Source organism: Aulonocara sp. 'chitande type north' Nkhata Bay, linkage group LG7, assembly GCF_057382095.1.
Source record: "Aulonocara sp. 'chitande type north' Nkhata Bay isolate Kocher_YH1m ecotype deep benthic linkage group LG7, A_spYH_male_GT1.1, whole genome shotgun sequence".
NCBI classification, from domain to species: Eukaryota; Metazoa; Chordata; class Actinopteri; order Cichliformes; family Cichlidae; genus Aulonocara; species Aulonocara sp. 'chitande type north' Nkhata Bay.
Window position 1 is genome coordinate 14,467,857 of NC_141350.1, and position 19,453 is coordinate 14,487,309.

Below are 19,453 nucleotides of genomic sequence, written 5' to 3' on the forward strand. Positions count from 1 at the left end.
AATGTGTTTCATGGCACAAGCATGACATACAGTAACAGGTGCAGGTACTTACATATTTGCCTCAATTGCAGAAGCATGCAGAACTGCAAGGAATTTGTACTTGTTTGTTTGTAAAATAGTTAAGAGGTTCATGTACGATAGACCTAATGTCTAATCATTACAAGACGTCATAGTAAGCTAGTTAAAATTATGTGAGTAATGCTGTCATTTTTCATATTTACAGTCAGCTTTTTCAATAGAACATCAAAAAAACATATATGTTTAAAATTAAGAATAAATATATTTATAATATATTTATAAATCTACAGTGTTACGGTTACCTTCAACATACTGTAAGCATTTTCAGATGAAAATCTGCATTTTCTTCTAATGATATATCCCCTGTCTTAATTAGCATTTGTAGGACGCAAAACACCTTGAAAATTTAAAAAAAAATTTGAGCAAATTATGATCATTTTTCATTGTGCAGTGAGATCTGATTTCATAGATTTGGATGGATGAAGAAGTTTAGCACCCCCTGAACATTATGGCAGTTTCCCCATGAACAGCAATGACCAGTTCAGCATCTGCACTGGTACTGCTAGCTCTGTCTCCACAGTAGAGTAGCTCAAGTGCAATTTTTTTGACCATCCCTTCACTCGTCTTCCTGCAGAGCCGAGTGGCCGAGGGATCAGTGCGCTCCTCCTTATTACCCGAAGTTTCGAAACGGCTGGGAGCCGCCGGCGGATCTTTTCTTGACATCCCCGTGGGAAACGGAAGGACCCTCTGCCCCCCTAGCTTCCCCCTCAAGCCCAACTTACAGTAAACACAAACCTGAGGATGTAAGGCTTTTATTAAATGTTCCCTACCTGTGGAAAAAATAAATGCCGGTATCTGTAAATTTGTTTATTTATTTTTGGTTCTTTTTCAGTATTACAGGCCTCATCCCTCAAGCCCCTTAAATGGGTAAGTAATGAGGTCCTCCACATAATTTTTATTTATTTTTTGGTGTTTTTCCACATGCGATATCACAAAATATAAAACTTTGACACCATGTGTCTCCACAGGTCCTACAATGGGATCCCTCAGGCCCCCAAATATGCCAAAATTCGCTACAGCTTTGTCGCGCGGAATGCCAACGAGCTGTCAGTGCTGCAGGATGAAGTCCTCGAGGTTGTAATGACATATTCTTTTGTCCTTCATTTGACGTTTGTAATTTCAACCAATTTGATAGTTTTACTCATTAACTTGGACATTTTATCTGCTGAATGGGAGTGTGTTACCTGTAAACCCGTCATATGGTGCTAAAACACAAATGGTAGCAAACCAATTTCAGCTGTGCACAGGTCAAGCGTCTGTCACCATTTGCAGTACAGTGGAGTAATGCGTGAACTGTCTTTTGCAGGTGTTAGAGGATGAAAAACAGTGGTGGAAACTACGGAACCGCAGCGGGCAAGCCGGCTATGTCCCATATAACATCCTGGATGTTGTGACAATAGAAGAGCCAGAGGTCCCCTACTCCTACCAGGTGACCAACACCCGCCCGTCTGCATTTTTAAAACTCTTTTTTGGTTCTATTTGAAAACGAATAAAACACACACTTTTGACTGTTTAGACTTTATTGTTTACCCAAAGTTTAAGATCCTTCCTAGTCATGACACCACAGTTCTGAAGTCCATCTGACTGCTATAAAGCATTCACGATAACAGATTAGATTAGATTGATAGTAATTTGTGAAAAACATAGCTGTTACCAATGGCATCTCATGTCATGAAACAAAAGTGACTTGTTAGTTCATCGTGCCCAAGAGCCGATGAGCTCATGCAATGGCAACGATGAGGCATGAATCCGTCCCGCCACAATTCGCGAGAATTGCTATTCCTGCTAGAGTATTACTCAGAATGCAGTGAAACACAGTGATCACCTGATGGGTCTTTAACCAAACTGTACTCAAGTTCAAGGTCACAGGGGTTGTTTCTATTTTCATAAGAATCTCTGCTATTCCTAAAACGCTGGTCAGGTTTTAGTAATTAATTTGTCCTGGATGTGACTCTATTGACTTCTCAGTGAATTTTAATTAGTTTGTTGTAACAAAACTTGTAACTTTCTTTCTGTACTTCATGCATTACTTACGATTTACCTGTGATTTGTGAAGTATCATGAGCTGGATGGGCTACATCTGGGTTTTATTTTATCCTTTAAATCCCATGCATCTTAGCTGTTTAGATGTTATTTTGTTTGATATTCTTCTGTGTCTAAACTAGTGTGTAATTTAATATAGCCACACTGAGTGACTTCTCACATGCCTCAGCAGCCTGTTTCTCAGCTCTGCTTGCAGCATGAGGGTTTCTGACTGAGCTCTCAGCAGTCAGGCTGCATTTTGGTCAGTGCCAGACTTTGCCAAGGAAAAACAATGTGTGTAATAAAATAAGATCATATAAGTGCTTCTGCTGCATGGAATTTGATCTTTTCTTTTCCTTTCTTTTCCGTTCTCAACCCTTGGTTAAGATACCTAAAAAAATGGTCCATTGTTTTGTTTCCATTTTTTGCTTTGGAAAAAGAAAGGAAGGAAAATGTTTTCATGTGTCTGTAAAAAGAATGTGTTTTTTAGTGGGGGGTTTTTTTAGTAACAATAATAAAAGAATTCAGTGCAGCCACAGGACAAATAATACTTTTCATTTTTTTCTTCACCTTTGTTTACACTGTACAGAGCCATGTCACTTTAGCTGTAATCTTATCTTCACTTCATAGACCAGAGGAGGCAAAAGTACAGACTTTTTGTACTTAAGTAGAAGAACAGATACTTGTGTTAAAAATATTCTGGTAAAAGTTGAAGTACTAAATCAACTTCTTTATTCAAGTTAAAGTAAAAAATACAGGCTCTGAAATGTACTCAGAGTAAGAAAGTAAAAAGTAGATCCTTGAAGGACAGTTCTACCAAAATTCTTCTCTATCTGTTTTTATGCAAAGTATACTAGATAGATAGATAGATAGATAGATAGATAGATAGATAGATAGATAGATAGATAGATAGATAGATAGTAGGGGTGCAACGATACACAAAATTCACGGTTCGGTTCGGTTCGATACTTTGGTGTCACGGTTCGATATTTTTTCGATACAAAAAAAATGTTCATGCTTTTTTAATTTGTCATTTATTAAACTTATAGATATATATTTTAACTCAAAAGTACAGTTTTTAAATTTAATGTTGCTGAAACAAAAGTAATTAAAAAAATAAATATATCTCAGGGCTCTCAAAATTTCAAAATCCCTGGTAGCCCTTCGGGCAGGGACTCTTCAGTTTTTGGTAGCCCAAAATAAATGTAAGTAGCCCGAATAAAAAAGAGAGAAATTTTTTGATTGATGTTTTGTTTCCTTTACAATATTATACATTAAAGTATAATATTGTAAAGGAAACAAAACATTAATCAAAAAAATTGTTGAAAAACAAATTACAACATTGTATAAAAATTACAATCATCAACTCAAATACTTGGTTCTAATTGAACAGAAATTTCTATGAACTTGTAAGAACTGTGTAGGACATGAATCAGTCTGTGTCAGATCCTGAATTTGAAATTTCCACTGAAGTCACGGGTAAGAGACAAGTGGAACCAAGATCTAGGCCATTTGCTTTTTGAAGTTTGCAAAGACTGCTAAATTTTGCCAGTGGTAGTTCATTCTTTGCAACATAGTACGCTGTTCTAAACAGATTTTTCAGGTTTATTTTTCGTATGTTATTTGCAATTGGTGTTTGTTCTGGGAAAGATATTGCAGACTGAGCAATAATGCATTTCTTGCATTTCTCATGGGTTCTAATGGGGGCCTTTCTTAAAATGACTGGTCCCAGTAACAAAGGCGCTTGTCGACTCAGAAATCGAGAGAAAACCAACAACACACCCGGCAGAACATCATGTTATTTACACGGGTGCACACAAGTGGTCCGCATGTGCGCATTCGCTGTCAAAATAAAAGACGCGCACCAGATAAGAAGTTGCAACGCGCGTTTGCGTCCATATAAAAGCACTGTTTTGGGGGCTAGAGTGGGATTTTCACGGCACATTCCGCACCACATCTCTGTGCGTTCATCATTTGTTTGAAGCCAGCTCACCTCCTGCAACCACTTTTCCGAGAATACGCGCTACTTTTGTGGTTCGGACTCCTTCTGACATTTGTTTGGAGGTAGAGGAACACCAAAGTAATTGCTTAAAGGAGCTTGCTTCTTCGACATCTTTAAGAGTTCTAAACAAATGTCTGTCCTCCTCCAGAAAATCTTATGTATGCAAACACGCGTTGCAACTTCATATCTTGTGCGCGTTTTTTTTTTTTTTTTCTTGACAGCGAATGCGCACCTGCGGACCACTTATGTGCAGCCCCGGTTATATAGCTCGTCATATTGCAGCCACAGAAATTCTTTTGTCCATGAAACCATAAAGCTGCACTTTCTTTTTGCCTTATAGACTGATTTGTCATAACTTTTCCATTTTGTGGTAAGCTTTTCTTTGGCTGTCACTTCTTCACCCTGACCTGTCTTATTTGGCTCAGCAGAACTGAAATATATATCCTGCTGCTTTTACACACACACACAACGGTCAGCGATTCTCTGCGCGATCAACCTCTCATATGTTTAAGCTGCGGGAGATTTCACTTGTCATGTTTGCATAGTAAGCTAACGATTGATAAGACGATGTCAGAGGAATTGGTGCGCAAATTATCATCACTCACCAATCAGTGCTGTTGCTCTCTATACACAGTTTGCGTGATTGCAAAGTAAAAGCAAAAAACAAGCGCAAATTCAAACGGGATTTCAATATGTCACATATTGACAGTGGCTCATCGATGCCAATGACATAATTACCCAGCTACATTTCCGAAAGAATGCAAAAGCATTGACATATATTTTTCCTTCCTACAATAGCCCGACGGGCAGGGCAGATAGATTTTGGTAGCCTGACTGGAAAAATCGCTAACCCCGGGACGTCTGGCTAGCGATTTTGCAAGCCCTGTATCTGATTGAGGAATCACTCATCTTTGGAAAAGAGCGTTTATTACACAGAAATGGCTCTTTCCAAAATAAAAGCTATACTATACGCTTCTTCTGGGCTATATTCTCAGCAGCATATTGTAGCGGGTCAGGGCTGTTCAGGGTTCTGTTTGTACAGTTATGTTTTGTTTATGTTGCCATAGTGACGGGTGACGCCCTCTCGCTGCGACGGTGTGTCCTTCCGGGGTCAGAGGGCGCCCTGTGTGTTGTTGTTGTTGCTGCTGTGCGGTTGCCGCGCTGAGCAGTTAGCTAGCGGCAGTGTTCTTCTGCAGATGTCAATAAACGGCTGTGCTCCCTGGCTAGCTCACGGGAAGCAAGACCAAACGACACCTCCGTCTCCACCTTGTCTGAGCTCGCCACAATATTAAACATATCAGGTCCCCATAAGGAGAATCATGTGCTAACGGCTGTCTAAATGACTCGGGTAAAGTTTGTAGCATGCATGCTTGTTGTTTTTGTCTGCTTCCACTTGTCTTTGCACTAGGATGATGTCAGTGTAAACGTGCAGTCATATTCGTTGTGTTCCCACTAGTGCAGTCAGCGTTAATCTCGTTGAAATGTCGTTAACGCCACAACAGGGCAAATCTCCGTTAACACATTAACGAGCTAACTGCGCTAACACACTAGTTCCCACACATGTAATTGAGCATTGCGTGGCACATCCAACATACTGTTTTACTTTAGTCCATGACGCGCTTACCTTCAGGGTCATAAGTCACATGAAAACCAAAATAATTCCAAACGCCAGATCTGGGGGGGTTCAATTTGCCATGTTGCAAGGAGAGCTTAACTTCTGTCTCGCTAGCTTGCCCTGTGCTCAGTTAATCTGCATTCGACTACTCCGCCTAGGCTGCACTGTCGAGCGCAGATCCACTGAGCGCTCAACACAGACAGCATCGTCAGAAGGAAAGTTGATAAAATAAATTAAAAATTTTGTATTGTTCGATACATATGCGTACCAAACCGAAAGCACTGTATCGAACGGTTCAATATCGATACGAGTATCTTGCACCCCTAACAGATAGATAGATAGATAGATAGATAGATAGATAGATAGATAGATTACTCTAAGATCTCTGTAGTGGCTCAGAGTGGGGAAAGAATCACAAATCATAATAATTAATGTGAGCGTCAGTATATTTTCTTAGTTTATGGGCTGTGATCAGCTGACGTGCTGCTCTTTGTGCATTTACACAACTGAATTTCGCAAGTTATGGTGGGTGATGTCCATCTGCGACACTAACATTATACTGTTTCTTTATACTAGACAGCATATAGTTGGTATAAAGTTGGAATTCAGCTAATTAATCTAAACATCATCATCTTAAATGGAAATTAGTCTACTTCATGTAAGCTGTAACTGACCATAAGCACCACAGCCACTGTGCACCAGCCCAGCGCAGTGCTTTACTATAAATTCCCCACAGTACTGTAAAGTAACCTCTTTATCCCATTTAAAAACTACAGAGTATTTTCATGCAAAGTTTTTCTTCCTTCTTCTTCCTCTCCTCTCCTGGCTTTCTTACATCTTTCTCCATCTCTGAATGAACTTATCTTGCCCTCTTTTCTCTCCCTGTGAAATACAGCATCTGGACATTTAGCTAGCAACGCACTGTGCGACAAACTGCACACAAACAGTTTGTGTGTTTGCTGATGTTTGTTGAGCTGATAGAAACACTGAATTTGAAATTGCCTACCATTAAAAAAAAACATTACTTTCTTTATGCTCACTGCTATTCTGTAGCTAGCATGATGCTGAAGTACCAAGGCCACAACACCTACACTCACTCCAGCCCACTTTACAGGGAGTGCAGAATTATTAGGCAAATGAGTATTTTGTCCACATCATCATCTTCATGCATGTTGTCTTACTCCAAGCTGTATAGGCTCGAAAGCCTACTACCAATTAAGCATATTAGGTGATGTGCATCTCTGTAATGAGAAGGGGTGTGGTCTAATGACATCAACACCCTATATCAGGTGTGCATAATTATTAGGCAACGTCCTTTCCTTTGGCAAAATGGGTCAAAAGAAGGACTTGACAGGCTCAGAAAAGTCAAAAATAGTGAGATATCTTGCAGAGGGATGCAGCAGTCTCAAAATTGCAAAGCTTCTGAAGCGTGATCATCGAACAATCAAGCGTTTCATTCAAAATAGTCAACAGGGTCGCAAGAAGCGTGTGGAAAAACCAAGGCGCCAAATAACTGCCCATGAACTGAGAAAAGTCAAGCGTGCAGCTGCCAAGATGCCACTTGCCACCAGTTTGGCCATATTTCAGAGCTGCAACATCACTGGAGTGCCCAAAAGCACAATGTGTGCAATACTCAGAGACATGGCCAAGGTAAGAAAGGCTGAAAGACGACCACCACTGAACAAGACACACAAGCTGAAACGTCAAGACTGGGCCAAGAAATATCTCAAGACTGGTTTTTCTAAGATTTTATGGACTGATGAAATGAGAGTGAGTCTTGATGGGCCAGATGGATGGGCCCGTGGCTGGATTGGTAAAGGGCAGAGAGCTCCAGTCCGACTCAGACGCCAGCAAGGTGGAGGTGGAGTACTGGTTTGGGCTGGTATCATCAAAGATGAGCTTGTGGGGCCTTTTCGGGTTGAGGATGGAGTCAAGCTCAACTCCCAGTCCTACTGCCAGTTTCTGGAAGACACCTTCTTCAAGCAGTGGTACAGGAAGAAGTCTGCATCCTTCAAGAAAAACATGATTTTCATGCAGGACAATGCTCCATCACACGCGTCCAAGTACTCCACAGCGTGGCTGGCAAGAAAGGGTATAAAAGAAGAAAAACTAATGACATGGCCTCCTTGTTCACCTGATCTGAACCCCTTTGAGAACCTGTGGTCCATCATCAAATGTGAGATTTACAAGGAGGGAAAACAGTACACCTCTCTGAACAGTGTCTGGGAGGCTGTGGTTGCTGCTGCACGCAATGTTGATGGTGAACAGATCAAAACACTGACAGAATCCATGGATGGCAGGCTTTTGAGTGTCCTTGCAAAGAAAGGTGGCTATATTGGTCGCTGATTTGTTTTTGTTTTGTTTTTGAATGTCAGAAATGTATATTTGTGAATGTGGAGATGTTATATTGGTTTCACTGGTAAAAATAAATAATTGAAATGGGTATATATTTGTTTTTTGTTAAGTTGCCTAATAATTATGCACAGTAATAGTCACCTGCACACACAGATATCCCCCTAAAATAGCTAAAACTAAAAACTACTTCCAAAAACATTCAGCTTTGATATTAATGAGTTTTTTGGGTTCATTGAGAACATGGTTGTTGTTGTTCAATAATAACATTATTCCTCAAAAATACAACTTGCCTAATAATTCTGCACTCCCTGTAAACTCCCAGTATAAATGCCATAGATGATACATCTGAACCAAAATTCTAAGGAATTTTTCCAAGGAGTAGAAACTAAAGATATCTGTGTAAAAAAACATTTAAAGAATAAAAATAAAAAGTTGTAAGTATTTGTACTTTGTTACTTCCCACCTCTGAAAAAGCCCAGATGTATTGTCTAAAAGGTGTTGTGATGGATTCCAGGACGACAATAACTAATTATCCCTATAAGCTTACGAGAAAGGTCAAGGTTTCTTTATCACTAGCTGGATATGATTTTCTTTCACAGGATACTTCCGGGATTAAAGTCAAGTTATCATTTCATGATAGAGCTGTAATAAAGTGGTCTCGTAAATAAGAAAAGTTTACGCTGCATTCTTATAGGTACCTGCTGCTTGCTTAAAGAAATGCCCTCCAGCAAACACTTGTCTATGTGTGAGAACCTCCCACACGTACTTTGCTTTTGGCTACTTGGCAAGAATTAGTCAAGCAGAATGAGATAAAAGACAAACCAGTTTTTTGGAATAATGCTGGCTTTGATTGCTTTCTCATGACCTGTGTTTGTGTTTCTGTGTGTGCAGCAAGGTTACAGCCCGTCCTCCCCTGGGTCTCGAAGCCCTGGAAATAGCTTCAAGAAGGAAAGACCCAAGAGTGAAAGTAAGGGTTAAAAAGTAATCAGAAATTCCAGTTATGTTTTTTTCCCCCTGTTTGTTGTTTGTTGTTTTTTTTAAGAGGTAGCTGTTCTTGCTCTGACTTTTGTCTCCATCATATTTCCATGCTGCAGTGATAGAGGAGCTGCTGACTAAAATCAATAACAAGCAGCCCCCAAGGAAGTTGCACGTGGAACGACCGTCAGCCAGCGCTCAAGTCCTGCTCAAATCTAGCTCAAAGCCAGAGCAAGTGACTGCATGGCTCAATTCAAAAGGCTTCTCAAAATCGTAAGTTACCCACAACTCTCACTAATCCACCAAATCAAAATACCTCCCTACGCCTTAAAAGCAGGGATAAACAACTCACAGCTTGTGGGCCAAATCATTTGTTAAACTCCACATAGGGTGCATAACAAATTTTCTAATTCGCTAAGTAGATGTTTGGTGCAGTATGAGCCTTTTTTGCAAAGAATTTGCATCATCTCGCTCTGTGCATCCTTGTTCCAAGTAAACAGTAAATAAGTCAGTTGGTTTGAAAAGAAATAATTTGAAAGAAAGAGGATTTATTGTCTTTTTAATGTGTATTTCTTATATTTGATAAATATTAGGTCCTAGACAGCAACTTGAGTATCACTTGCTGAATTTCATGTCTTTACTGACCTCTAGTGGCTTAAAAGGTGTTAGCCTCGAGGTGTAGTCTGGTGCAAAAAAGCGATGTATTTAAGTTCAGACAGAGATGCCAGAAAGGAGTGATTAAAGGTTTTCTTTATTTTATGAACAGATGCAGAGTGGGGTGGCTGTGTCTGTTTGCCTTGTTACTCTGTAACCATATAAGCGTTACCACCTTGGCATATGTGGCTAGTTAGCATTTAGCACAAAGCTAAGCTGTGTCTAAGTATAGCAACATGTCTCAGTGAGCCTGTCACGTGACCCAGGTGCAGGAAATGACAATGTGAATAATATTATTGATGATACGTATCTTTTCCTGTCATGCTTTGTTATAATGGGATACATTTTTTTAAATGGTCCTTTAGCAGTGTGCTCTCTTTTGGAAGCAATGTTGTTTTAGTAAATACTGTCTTTTAATTGTGTGACTGTTTTCTGCAGAACTGTTGACTGTCTGGGGATCCTGACTGGGGCTCAGCTGTTTTCCCTGAACAAAGAAGAACTGAAGGCTGTTTGTGGAGATGAAGGCAGTCGCGTCTTCTCACTGGTCACCGTGCAGAAAGAACAGCTAGAGGTCAGTCCCCTCAGCAGCACACTGCTTACACAGCTGTTTCATTTGATAGATGTGCTTTCATTGCTGAACATCTGACAGCCTTTAGATGCTGTATGAAAAATGCCCACTTTTTAACTTTCAGTAATTTTCCAAGATTGTTAAGTCAAGTAGATGCATGTAAAATCTGTTGTCAGCTTTCAGATTCATAGTGATTCACGCTCTATACTTAATGTACATACAGCCATAAAAAGTGGATGTACTCACTGAGATGGAGACCGTACTAAGTAGAAAGAATTTGTCAGTTTAACATGTTCTTCATAATCACAGCTACACAAAAGTGTAATCAAAAAAGTTACAAAAAATGACAACGTAGATTAATAACCTCAAATTACGAATGTAAATATATATTGCAATGCAGTGTGGTATATTCCTGAACCACCAACTGGATCTTTCACTGAGTTTATTCACAGCAATGAGATGCTGCAGAAAAATGTAAATTAAAAATGGAACGCGGTGTTTTACAAATAAGTTAAAGCCTATTTTAAACTGTTTAGTCTGAATAATTTGAAATTTGTAGGTTTTATCGTTTGCTGAAAATATTGTAATTTAAACAATAGGAAAATTTGAGGACTCTCTGTAGGAGAATGAAGAATTGAACCTCAGACAGCGCTGCATTGAAATGAACACAGTCGACAGCAAAAAGCAAAGATGAAAACGAGCACAAAAAGACTTCAAAGCAAACACCTCAGTGATTCTACTTTAGAAACATGAGCAGGTAGAAACTGAAGCTGCAGATTGACTGATCATCTGCTTGTTTATTGTTGAAGTTCAGCATCTAGCTGCTGGGCTGGGGTTGGCATTCACTCAGGTAATGTCACCCTGGGTTCTTGGCTAGCTTAGCGTTAGCATGGTGTCTGTGCAGGTGCCTCATTTAAAATGGACACAGGAACTTTGGAACTGTATTTAGAAGAAAACAAATCCTAAAGCTACTGCTTTGTAAATATATGCAAGTCTGTATATCTGACATCTTCAGCATCAAACGATATTTAAAGAGACACCAATGCTTCCTTTACAGCAGAGCGGTGGAACCTCAGAGCTGCAGGAGATCTTGACACGGCGGCAGGAGAGGATCGACTCCGGCAGCAAAGACTGAGCCTGTTGACCTAAACAATTCATCTAGTCATCTAGCTCCTTCACAGCTTTCTAAGTGCACCAGCTTCTTCAATCAATCTACAGTTAATTCTGATCTGCCTTGGCAAATACTGAAATATTGTGTATGTCTTTAATTGTATATTTATTTTGTATCATCCAACGTGTATGTTTTGAAGCGTTTTTTTCTTAATTGTGTTGCATTTTTTCTCTTTGTCTCCTTAAATTTTCTCAACAAAGATTTCTGCTAAACAAAAGAAAAAAGGAGCTTATGAATTTACGTACACTTCGGTGTGCGTGTGAGCACGTGTATGCATGACTTGCATGTAATGTACATATTTGTATGAGCAGTGCAGTTAATGTTCATGCTCACCATCAACAATGAGGCTGTTTACTAAAATACCTTTAAAAAAGTAGATTTTAGCGATTGTGTTTTAAAATCTGTGCCAGAATGCTTGACATGCTTTCTGATATATGGCCAACTGTTTTCATGTAACTGTTTACAGGAGTTAAAAAAGAAAAAAAAAGATAGACATGCTCTGTGTTACTTCTAGCAGGTATCATTTTCTCAGCCTGGTTGGTTAATGCTCATCAACACTAAGTATTAAAACAAATATTCTTGCTAATCAGGTTTCAGACATTCTGGCAAACTTAGCAAGCAACAATTCTGCATGAAGATTTTGTCTGTAAAAGTGAGACGCTGCCATTAACGTGTTCTTAGCAGCAAGGCGTTTTGCAGTGTAAGCTGCACAAGCACCAGAATAACAAGCAGTATGTGCAGTAGATATGTAAATCCTGGTAATGAATAAGTGGAGATTTAGAGAAACGTTCAAGCGGGTGTATATAGTTTTTAAAAAGACAATGATTCAAAAATGAATAAATAAACTCGGTCTTAATTGTATGTCTTTTGTCAGTATGGTTCTTGTGTTTGTCATTGGATCAATTTTACCAGAGGACCAGAAACAGTCAGCACAGTTTATTTATTGTAAACTGAAACAGAATAACAAGAGCTGCATTTTAAAGTGGTTACAATTTTAATTTTGACAGAAAATAATGAAATTAATATTGTACAAATAGTGGTTTGTGAGAAACCAGAACATCAGTGACATAGTAGCTCATCTGGCTCACATGAAAAATGTGACTTTGGCCCCAGAGCACCGTGTGTGTAATGACCAATTAGGACATCATTGATTATATTCTGAATGAAACTGTAGGAGGAGATGCAATTCTTCTCAATTTTGAATGGACGGATGGCCAACAGATGGCTTTACCTCACCACACCTTTGAGCAATAAAATGATCATGTTTTATCTGCCAAATTGACTAAACTGAAAAAGAATGGCTACTGTTGATCAAGACACTCAAAGGCAACTTACGAGAACCCCAGACTTAACAATAGCATTAATAAGAAAGGTCATTCCCCCACTAGTGGCTTGATTTTAATAATCAGACAGATACAATTAGTTGGGTTTTTTTGATGCAAAAATGAAAAACACTTTTTTTACATCAGTGAAGGAAATGCAGTCTGTTATTTATGGAGGTAAGCGTCGAGCCAGAGGTCTCCTGAGGTTTTCAGTGACCTGATGAAAAGAAAAAAAATAGGAAAAACAAGTAAGTGTCTGTGTGTGTTTTCAACCTCGTCAATGCTCCATTATGATAATACTTACGTGACAATATCAGCAAGGCCTCGCCACAAAGTTTTCTCCTGGTAAGGAATCCCATGTTTCTCACAGAGTGCGCGGACCTGTGGCGCCACCAGGTGGTAGTTGTGGCGCGGCATGGTAGGGAACAAGCTTGAGAGAGAAAAGAAACAGGAAGCTTCTGTCAGATATGATAGCGTCTGAGAATTTGTGTTTTAAAGTCTCTCTATGTTGCCAAACAATTTCATATTAATGACAGCTGTTAAATTATGAAGGCACTGGAACGATGCATGCAGACTGGGCTCCTACAAAAAGTTCTGTCAGAAAAACTGTGTTTACAGAATGTGACTCCATGTCTGTGTGTGTGTGCTCCCCCCCACAGAGCTGCCATTAGAGGCAGTTTCACAAGTGGTTAAATGGGGAGGCCTGACTTTAGCATGTGATGACACCACTCTTTCACCATTTTTTTCTATATTTACAACAAGCGTGATGCTTGATTCTAGTTCCTGATTCAGAGAGGTTTTATGGACATTTGCTGCTTGTGTCTGCAAAATGGTTGTTTCTATTTTAATCCTAGTACTCGACTTTGTGAAAGCACACTGAACATACATTTGTCTGCATTTGCTGCACTCATTTCACTTACTGGTGCTCGATTTGAAAGTTGAGGTGCCCACTGAACCAGTCGTTGAAGAAGGACTGCTCAATATTACAGGTGGATTGTAACTGAAGACGAGAAAAAAGCCTAAATAAGATCAATATTTGTGATACAGGGACATTTATGAGGATTGGGCGATGGAAGAATCAAAGTGTCCAAAACCTTTGCACAACCTTGCTGGTAAAATAGGTACAGGTACCTGAATAGTCAGCCAGTCCTTGTGCTTTTCATGATCAATGTCCATCGGTATGTGATTCATCTGAGTCACCCACACAAACCAGTGACTCTCCAAAAACCTGCAAAATGAATAACAACATGATAACTTTCATTGTAGAAGGGATAACGGAAAGAATAGAAAAAAATCTTCCTAATAAGGTATACTACAACTGATAGGACCAGGTGACTCTTTCACCCAGAATCTAATCTAAGACAGTGTAACAACTAAAGTATGCCTTATTAGGAAGAGCAATCACATAATGCTTTGGTTAATTCTCTTTCTAAATATTTACCTGACAAAAAAAAAGAGCGCCACTGAGCCAAACACGCCGTATAGAGGTGCATAATAGTAGAAGTAGCGGAGGTAGTATGTCATGGCCCAAGCCAAATCCTTCACAAGACAAGAACATTCATATGATTTATATAATGTCTTACTTAACAAGAGTCATAATTCATCACTATCGTATTTGTACAATTGGGTCCATAATTTATTGGACATTTTTTGTAGTTTTGCCTCTGATCAGAACACAGTGCAGCCCTTCATCTGTCATAAGAGGTTTAACAAAAATGTTGCATTGACTGTTTGGGAATTACAGCCATTTCATACGCAGTCCTTTATTTTCAGAGGCTCAAAATTAAACTAACAAACTACTTCAATTTTATTTAATATAAGCAATATTTTTAGTACGTGTATGAAAATCCTGTGCAGCCAATGACAATTGGAAGATTAGCATAGATGCTCTGCTATCCCTTTACTGTAGACACCTTCAGCTGCTGTCTGCGTCACTTTCTGCCTCCACTTTTGTCTTCAGTAAATGAAAAGCTGCTCTGTTGGCCTGAGATCAGGTGACTGACTTGAGGAATTTCACATTCTTTGCCTTGAGAAACTCCTGTTTCACTAAGCACCAGTGGGGATACTGGCAGACATACAGGTTCATGCATAACACTGCCTTCACCATATTTGACAGACAATTGGGTTTCTCTCCTTCTCCATACTTTTCTCTTCACATTATTCTGGTACAAGTTCTTCTTGTTTTCATCTGTCCAAAGATTTTTACAGACCTTTGCAGGTTTTTTCACATAATTTCTGGCATAGTCTGGTCTTCCAGTTCTTAACCATAATCTGCTGTATGTATCTTGTTTTAAACCCTCTGTATTTTCATTCACAAAGGTGTGTCTCGATCACAGACCTTGACAATGATACTTTAACTTCCTCGAGCGTGTTCTTGACTTGGTTAGATGTTTTACGGCTGTTTTTCGTAACCATGGAAATAGTTCTGCCATCGTGCACTTCAGTTGTCTTCTGTGATCTTTCAGGTCTTTTGGTGTTACTGAGCCGGCTGTCCACTCATTCTTTCTAAGAATATGTCTCAAATCATTGATTTGGGCACTCCTAAAGTTTTTGCTGTCTCTCTGATAGGTGTAAATGATGGCCGGCCTCCTTCCCTTGCAGTGACATCAGTTTGGGCTTAATATTTAAAAAACAATGAAAAGCTACTAAATGCTAGTTCAATATTTGAAATGAACTTTGCTTTTCGTTCTTTTATCTGGTTAATTTGTCACAGAATAATCAGTTAGTAGTTTAAGCCTCTGAAAATGAGGAGAAACTGTGTGTTTGCTACCACCTGTGCTATTCTGATTTTACTGTAATGTTTTTCTTTAGCACTCTAAGCTCACGTTTCCTTTGCTAGGCTAAATACAGCCTGATACATCAAATGGAAAATAATTATACAAACTGCACTACACCACTCAGAGGCTGAGAGCTTACCAGCCAGTATCGCCGGGTTATCATGGTGTGCATTATATTAAAGTTGTAGAAAACTGGAATGAGCAGCGGAGGTCCCACTGAAAGAGAAAAAAAAAGACAAGGCTTTTTAAAACAAAGCTGTCATAGTTTTTTATTCTTGTTAAATGACTCTGAAGAAACATACAGAGAAAGAAGTACTGGTGTTGGTGATTGTAGGGCATGTGCTTGATCTTCTTTATCCCGTACTGTAACACAGAGGTAAACAGAGGGTGATGAGAAGTTGGATCATATGACTGAAGAAATTAGAAACATTAGTGCTGTGCTACTTGCCTCCACTGGTATAGTCTGTCCAAGTACAAAGGTGTCCAGCGTGTTGATATCGGGGTCCTTGGTGAAGATGTTGGGTTTAGCGTGATGCTGGAAATGTCTGTGATTCCACCAGTTGGCCGAAGCTCCCTGAGAAAATCGATCTTTTAATACCTGTGTTTAATTTATATGAAAAGAATATAACTGAGAGAGGTTACCTTTAAATGACCAATGACAAACTTGTGGACAGCGTGGTTCCAGGTGGACTTTTTGAAGACCGACAGGTGACCAAAGTCATGCTGCAGCCATCCAGCCTGCGCCTAAAGAAGTAGCAAGCATTATGTGATGTTTTTGGCTGGTTTATTCTGAGATTCTACTACAATAGAACTAATCCTCTTACTGACGAAGGTTGAGGATTAGTTATCTCATTATCTCAAACTTTGTGTTTAATGTAAGCATCCACCTTTGTAAAAGTGTATATGTCAGAAAATAAGGAAATACATATTAGGATCCATTTAAAGTTTATGTCTGAATTACCTGAGCGGTTGCTAAAATCACCGAGCACAGTAAGGTGGGTATCCAGCCCGTCCCACACATTGAAACAAGCATCCATCCGAGGGCTTCTAGCAGCACGATGTGACCGAGGTGGAGGAAGAAAAACAAAGGCTGACCTTGAAGCAGACCCTGCTTCTCTACCTGAGCTCGCAAGGTTTTGAAATCCTGCACGATGGCTGCCTGGGTTCAGAGAAGAAGAAACAAACAGTTCTGTAAAGCTGAGAGGATGTTATGTACTAATGTGACACTTGTGAAATCAAGAAAAATGTTTGCATTTTAGCCGTTTTAGGTTTTGATTCAGAGAAACGAGGCATTAAACCCGGCAATGAAACCTGAGCATCAGGAATCTCAGCTGTTCCCAGCACTGTAAAATGCATGAATAGGAATTCAGATCTGTGAAAAGGCTGGCCTACTTCTGTTCCGCATCTAAACAAGGTCCTTTATTCAGGGAATCAAAGGCTCACATTTTTGTCTTGGTCCTGACTTGGCTCTGTTGCTGCCAACTCTCCAAGCAGCAGCGGCTTCAGAAACTTTTGCACGAACTTGGAATCAGGATGAAAAGCAGTGAATGCCTCCTGAAAGAGAGAAAATTGGAAATGTAAGCTAGTAGAAATTATTTAGTGGTTGAAAATAGTTTTGATCCTTCTGAGGGGTCACAAAATCAAAAAGAAACCTCTGGTAAACATACTTATGTATTTGCAACCATGTTGCGTAAAAACAAGTTTACTACCACCGGTATTATTTTTATTTTTCATGAATCATTATTCATAAAACCTCAAAGGGGAACTCTCGTTCTGTTAGAGCTCCAAAGAATGAATAGACATGTAAGGAGTGGCAAAAGGTCCAGGTGTAGACTGTAGACTGGTGTGTAAACTACTTTTCATGCAGGACATATTTAAAGTAAATATCAAGTGAATCAAATTAATTCCAAGCATGTTTTTCTTAACAACAGCATTCACAAATATATGCAGAAAGAAAGAGACACAGTGGGAGAAAGACTTGCTGGCTTTGTGTTGTAGAAGGTCTAAATATTCTTACAGCCATGATCAGTATCCATAAAAAATTAATTAGTAGGTAGTAGATAGAAAAAGATCAATTGATAAAATTAAATGCCAATTAACAAAACAGTAAGACCACTAAGAACAACCGAAAGATAGAGAAAATGTGTGTCTTAAGATTAAGATAAAACTGTTAACACAGAGTTGATCTCTGATAGGAGGTCTCCTCCAGAGGTGTGGAGATGCATGATCTCCCTTACTCACCCCAGAACAGTTAAAAGTGTTTTTTCTGAGGATCTAAGAGATTATTACATGAATGAAAGCTCTGACAGAAATGTTGGAATGACTATTTAATACCCAGGAATGTGTCCATTTCAAGTATATTAGTAACTATACTTGCCAGTACGATTAAGCAGAGTAAAAAGTAGACTTAAAGAGTTTAAATAGTGTCCAGTGCCATCTGCTCTGTGGAGCCATCCATGGATCCAATTCCAGTGTTTGTACAGCATGTGTTTTTTATGTTTAATATATTTGCTTATATCGGTAAACAGGATTTATGAAAGGGTTATATAATATGAAAAGCAATGACCTCTTTTGAAAGTATCTTTTAGACATTTTTAATGTCAGTGCCACTTTTTACCTTGATAAATAAAGGATATATAAAATTCCCAAAAAAGTTTCTTTGTACCTGACAGCAATGTTTGTTTCTGGCTCAAAATGAATCGATCATAGGCCAATAAGTCATTTACAGTCGTGTAAATACCGGAATTTTTTTAACCGTTTAACAGTTAAAAAAACAAAACAAAAAAACCGTGGTCCACCTCCAACACGTTCTCACTCCCAGAATTGTAGTTAATCACAATATTTAGGTGGTATTCATAAACACCACAACTTTCATATTATTAAAAATAAAATAAAAACAAGCAAACATAAATGCACAAGCCCGTGCATTCTGAATTTATTTTCAAGGAAAGTACATAAAACATATAAACGTAATATACCGTGGCATCCTCTCCAGCATAGTGGCCGATGACGCGAAACCCTCCTGGATGCCTTTTGGCCCACTGAGTGATGTTGTAAACCTTTCGATCGATGACCAGCCATTGATCATTCCTGCTGTTGTGGCTCTGCACTTCCTCCCAGGTGTAAACGCCTTTAGCTTTCCCACTGTCCGGCTCTCCCGGCACCGTCTGCTGGCTTCCACGTCCCATCCTCACCGCTGCCTCTGGTCTGAATGCACCTGAGCTCTAAAGTGCCAGTCCGACCTGGGTGTAAAAAAGGGGCCCTTTTAACCGTTTACGCAAGGAGCAGCACACGCAGGGAAGATGTAGTTTGATGCTAGTGTTTTCTTGAGTTTAATACACCGAATGTAGCGCAAGGAAAACACAGAAGAGTGCAACATCCTCATTAATAATTCATGAGATCCCACAGCCTCCAACTGAAGCTGCTGGTGAAGCAAAAGCTCCAAGATTTTGTGTCGACATTAAACATCAACCTAGCCGCCAGATGCATCGATACTCAGCACATAAGTTTGTTTTATACGTGAATGCACAGGCTGGAAAAAGTCCAGTCGAGGTTAACGTGTAAAAACCCAACACAAAAGTGACTAAAGCGCCACCAAAACGGATTAATCGTCCCACAACTGAACAATTAAACAACAAGGGTGGGTGTCCGTGCAGGCAATAACACGAAGAGGATGAATGTTAACTTACAGCATCCGGCTTTCAACTTCTCTCCTCGGGTTTCAGTCACAATAGAGCGGTTAAAAAGGTTCAGTTCCGCTTTATGTAGCGATCATCAAGTACAAACTCCAAGCAGATCATTCGAGGGTGTCTGGGCCAATCGGCGCTCAGTATATCCCCCCCCCCCTCGCTGGCCAGGGTGGCCTCAATAAGCTCCCTGCACATTTTCTAATTCAGAAAGGGCAACCGGTTTAA

The 19,453-nt window shown here is 39.5% G+C and overlaps 2 protein-coding genes across 5 annotated transcripts in view; one reads left to right on the forward strand and one right to left on the reverse strand.

Moving 5' to 3' along the window:
• The window catches only part of eps8l2 (EPS8 signaling adaptor L2), a 28,400-nt gene extending 16,099 nt beyond the window's left edge, over nucleotides 1–12,301 (forward strand). For 3 of the 4 annotated variants that reach the window (XM_086298835.1, XM_086298836.1, XM_086298833.1), the window contains 8 exons: nucleotides 653–821; nucleotides 911–945; nucleotides 1,047–1,152; nucleotides 1,385–1,507; nucleotides 8,964–9,039; nucleotides 9,167–9,320; nucleotides 10,140–10,272; nucleotides 11,327–12,301. In XM_086298835.1, coding sequence (XP_086154961.1) covers nucleotides 653–821; nucleotides 911–945; nucleotides 1,047–1,152; nucleotides 1,385–1,507; nucleotides 8,964–9,039; nucleotides 9,167–9,320; nucleotides 10,140–10,272; nucleotides 11,327–11,404 — 874 coding nt within the window. In that variant the 3' untranslated portion in view covers nucleotides 11,405–12,301. The remainder of the gene's footprint in view (nucleotides 1–652; nucleotides 822–910; nucleotides 946–1,046; nucleotides 1,153–1,384; nucleotides 1,508–8,963; nucleotides 9,040–9,166; nucleotides 9,321–10,139; nucleotides 10,273–11,326) is intronic. The other variant, XM_086298834.1, reaches the window with a different exon arrangement.
• Nucleotides 12,302–12,361: 60 nt separating this feature from the next.
• LOC147324783 (acyl-CoA Delta-4 desaturase-like) lies at nucleotides 12,362–19,364 on the reverse strand. Its single transcript, XM_086298837.1, has 13 exons — nucleotides 19,229–19,364; nucleotides 18,518–18,781; nucleotides 16,983–17,093; nucleotides 16,501–16,698; nucleotides 16,182–16,283; nucleotides 15,988–16,113; nucleotides 15,842–15,902; nucleotides 15,679–15,755; nucleotides 14,204–14,301; nucleotides 13,894–13,990; nucleotides 13,683–13,762; nucleotides 13,067–13,192; nucleotides 12,362–12,979 (listed from the first exon to the last, which is right to left on the reverse strand). The coding sequence occupies exons 2-13, from the start codon at nucleotides 18,725–18,727 to the stop codon at nucleotides 12,928–12,930; spliced, it is 1,338 nt and encodes a 445-aa protein (XP_086154963.1). The 5' UTR covers nucleotides 18,728–18,781; nucleotides 19,229–19,364; the 3' UTR covers nucleotides 12,362–12,927.
• Nucleotides 19,365–19,453: the final 89 nt, after the last annotated feature.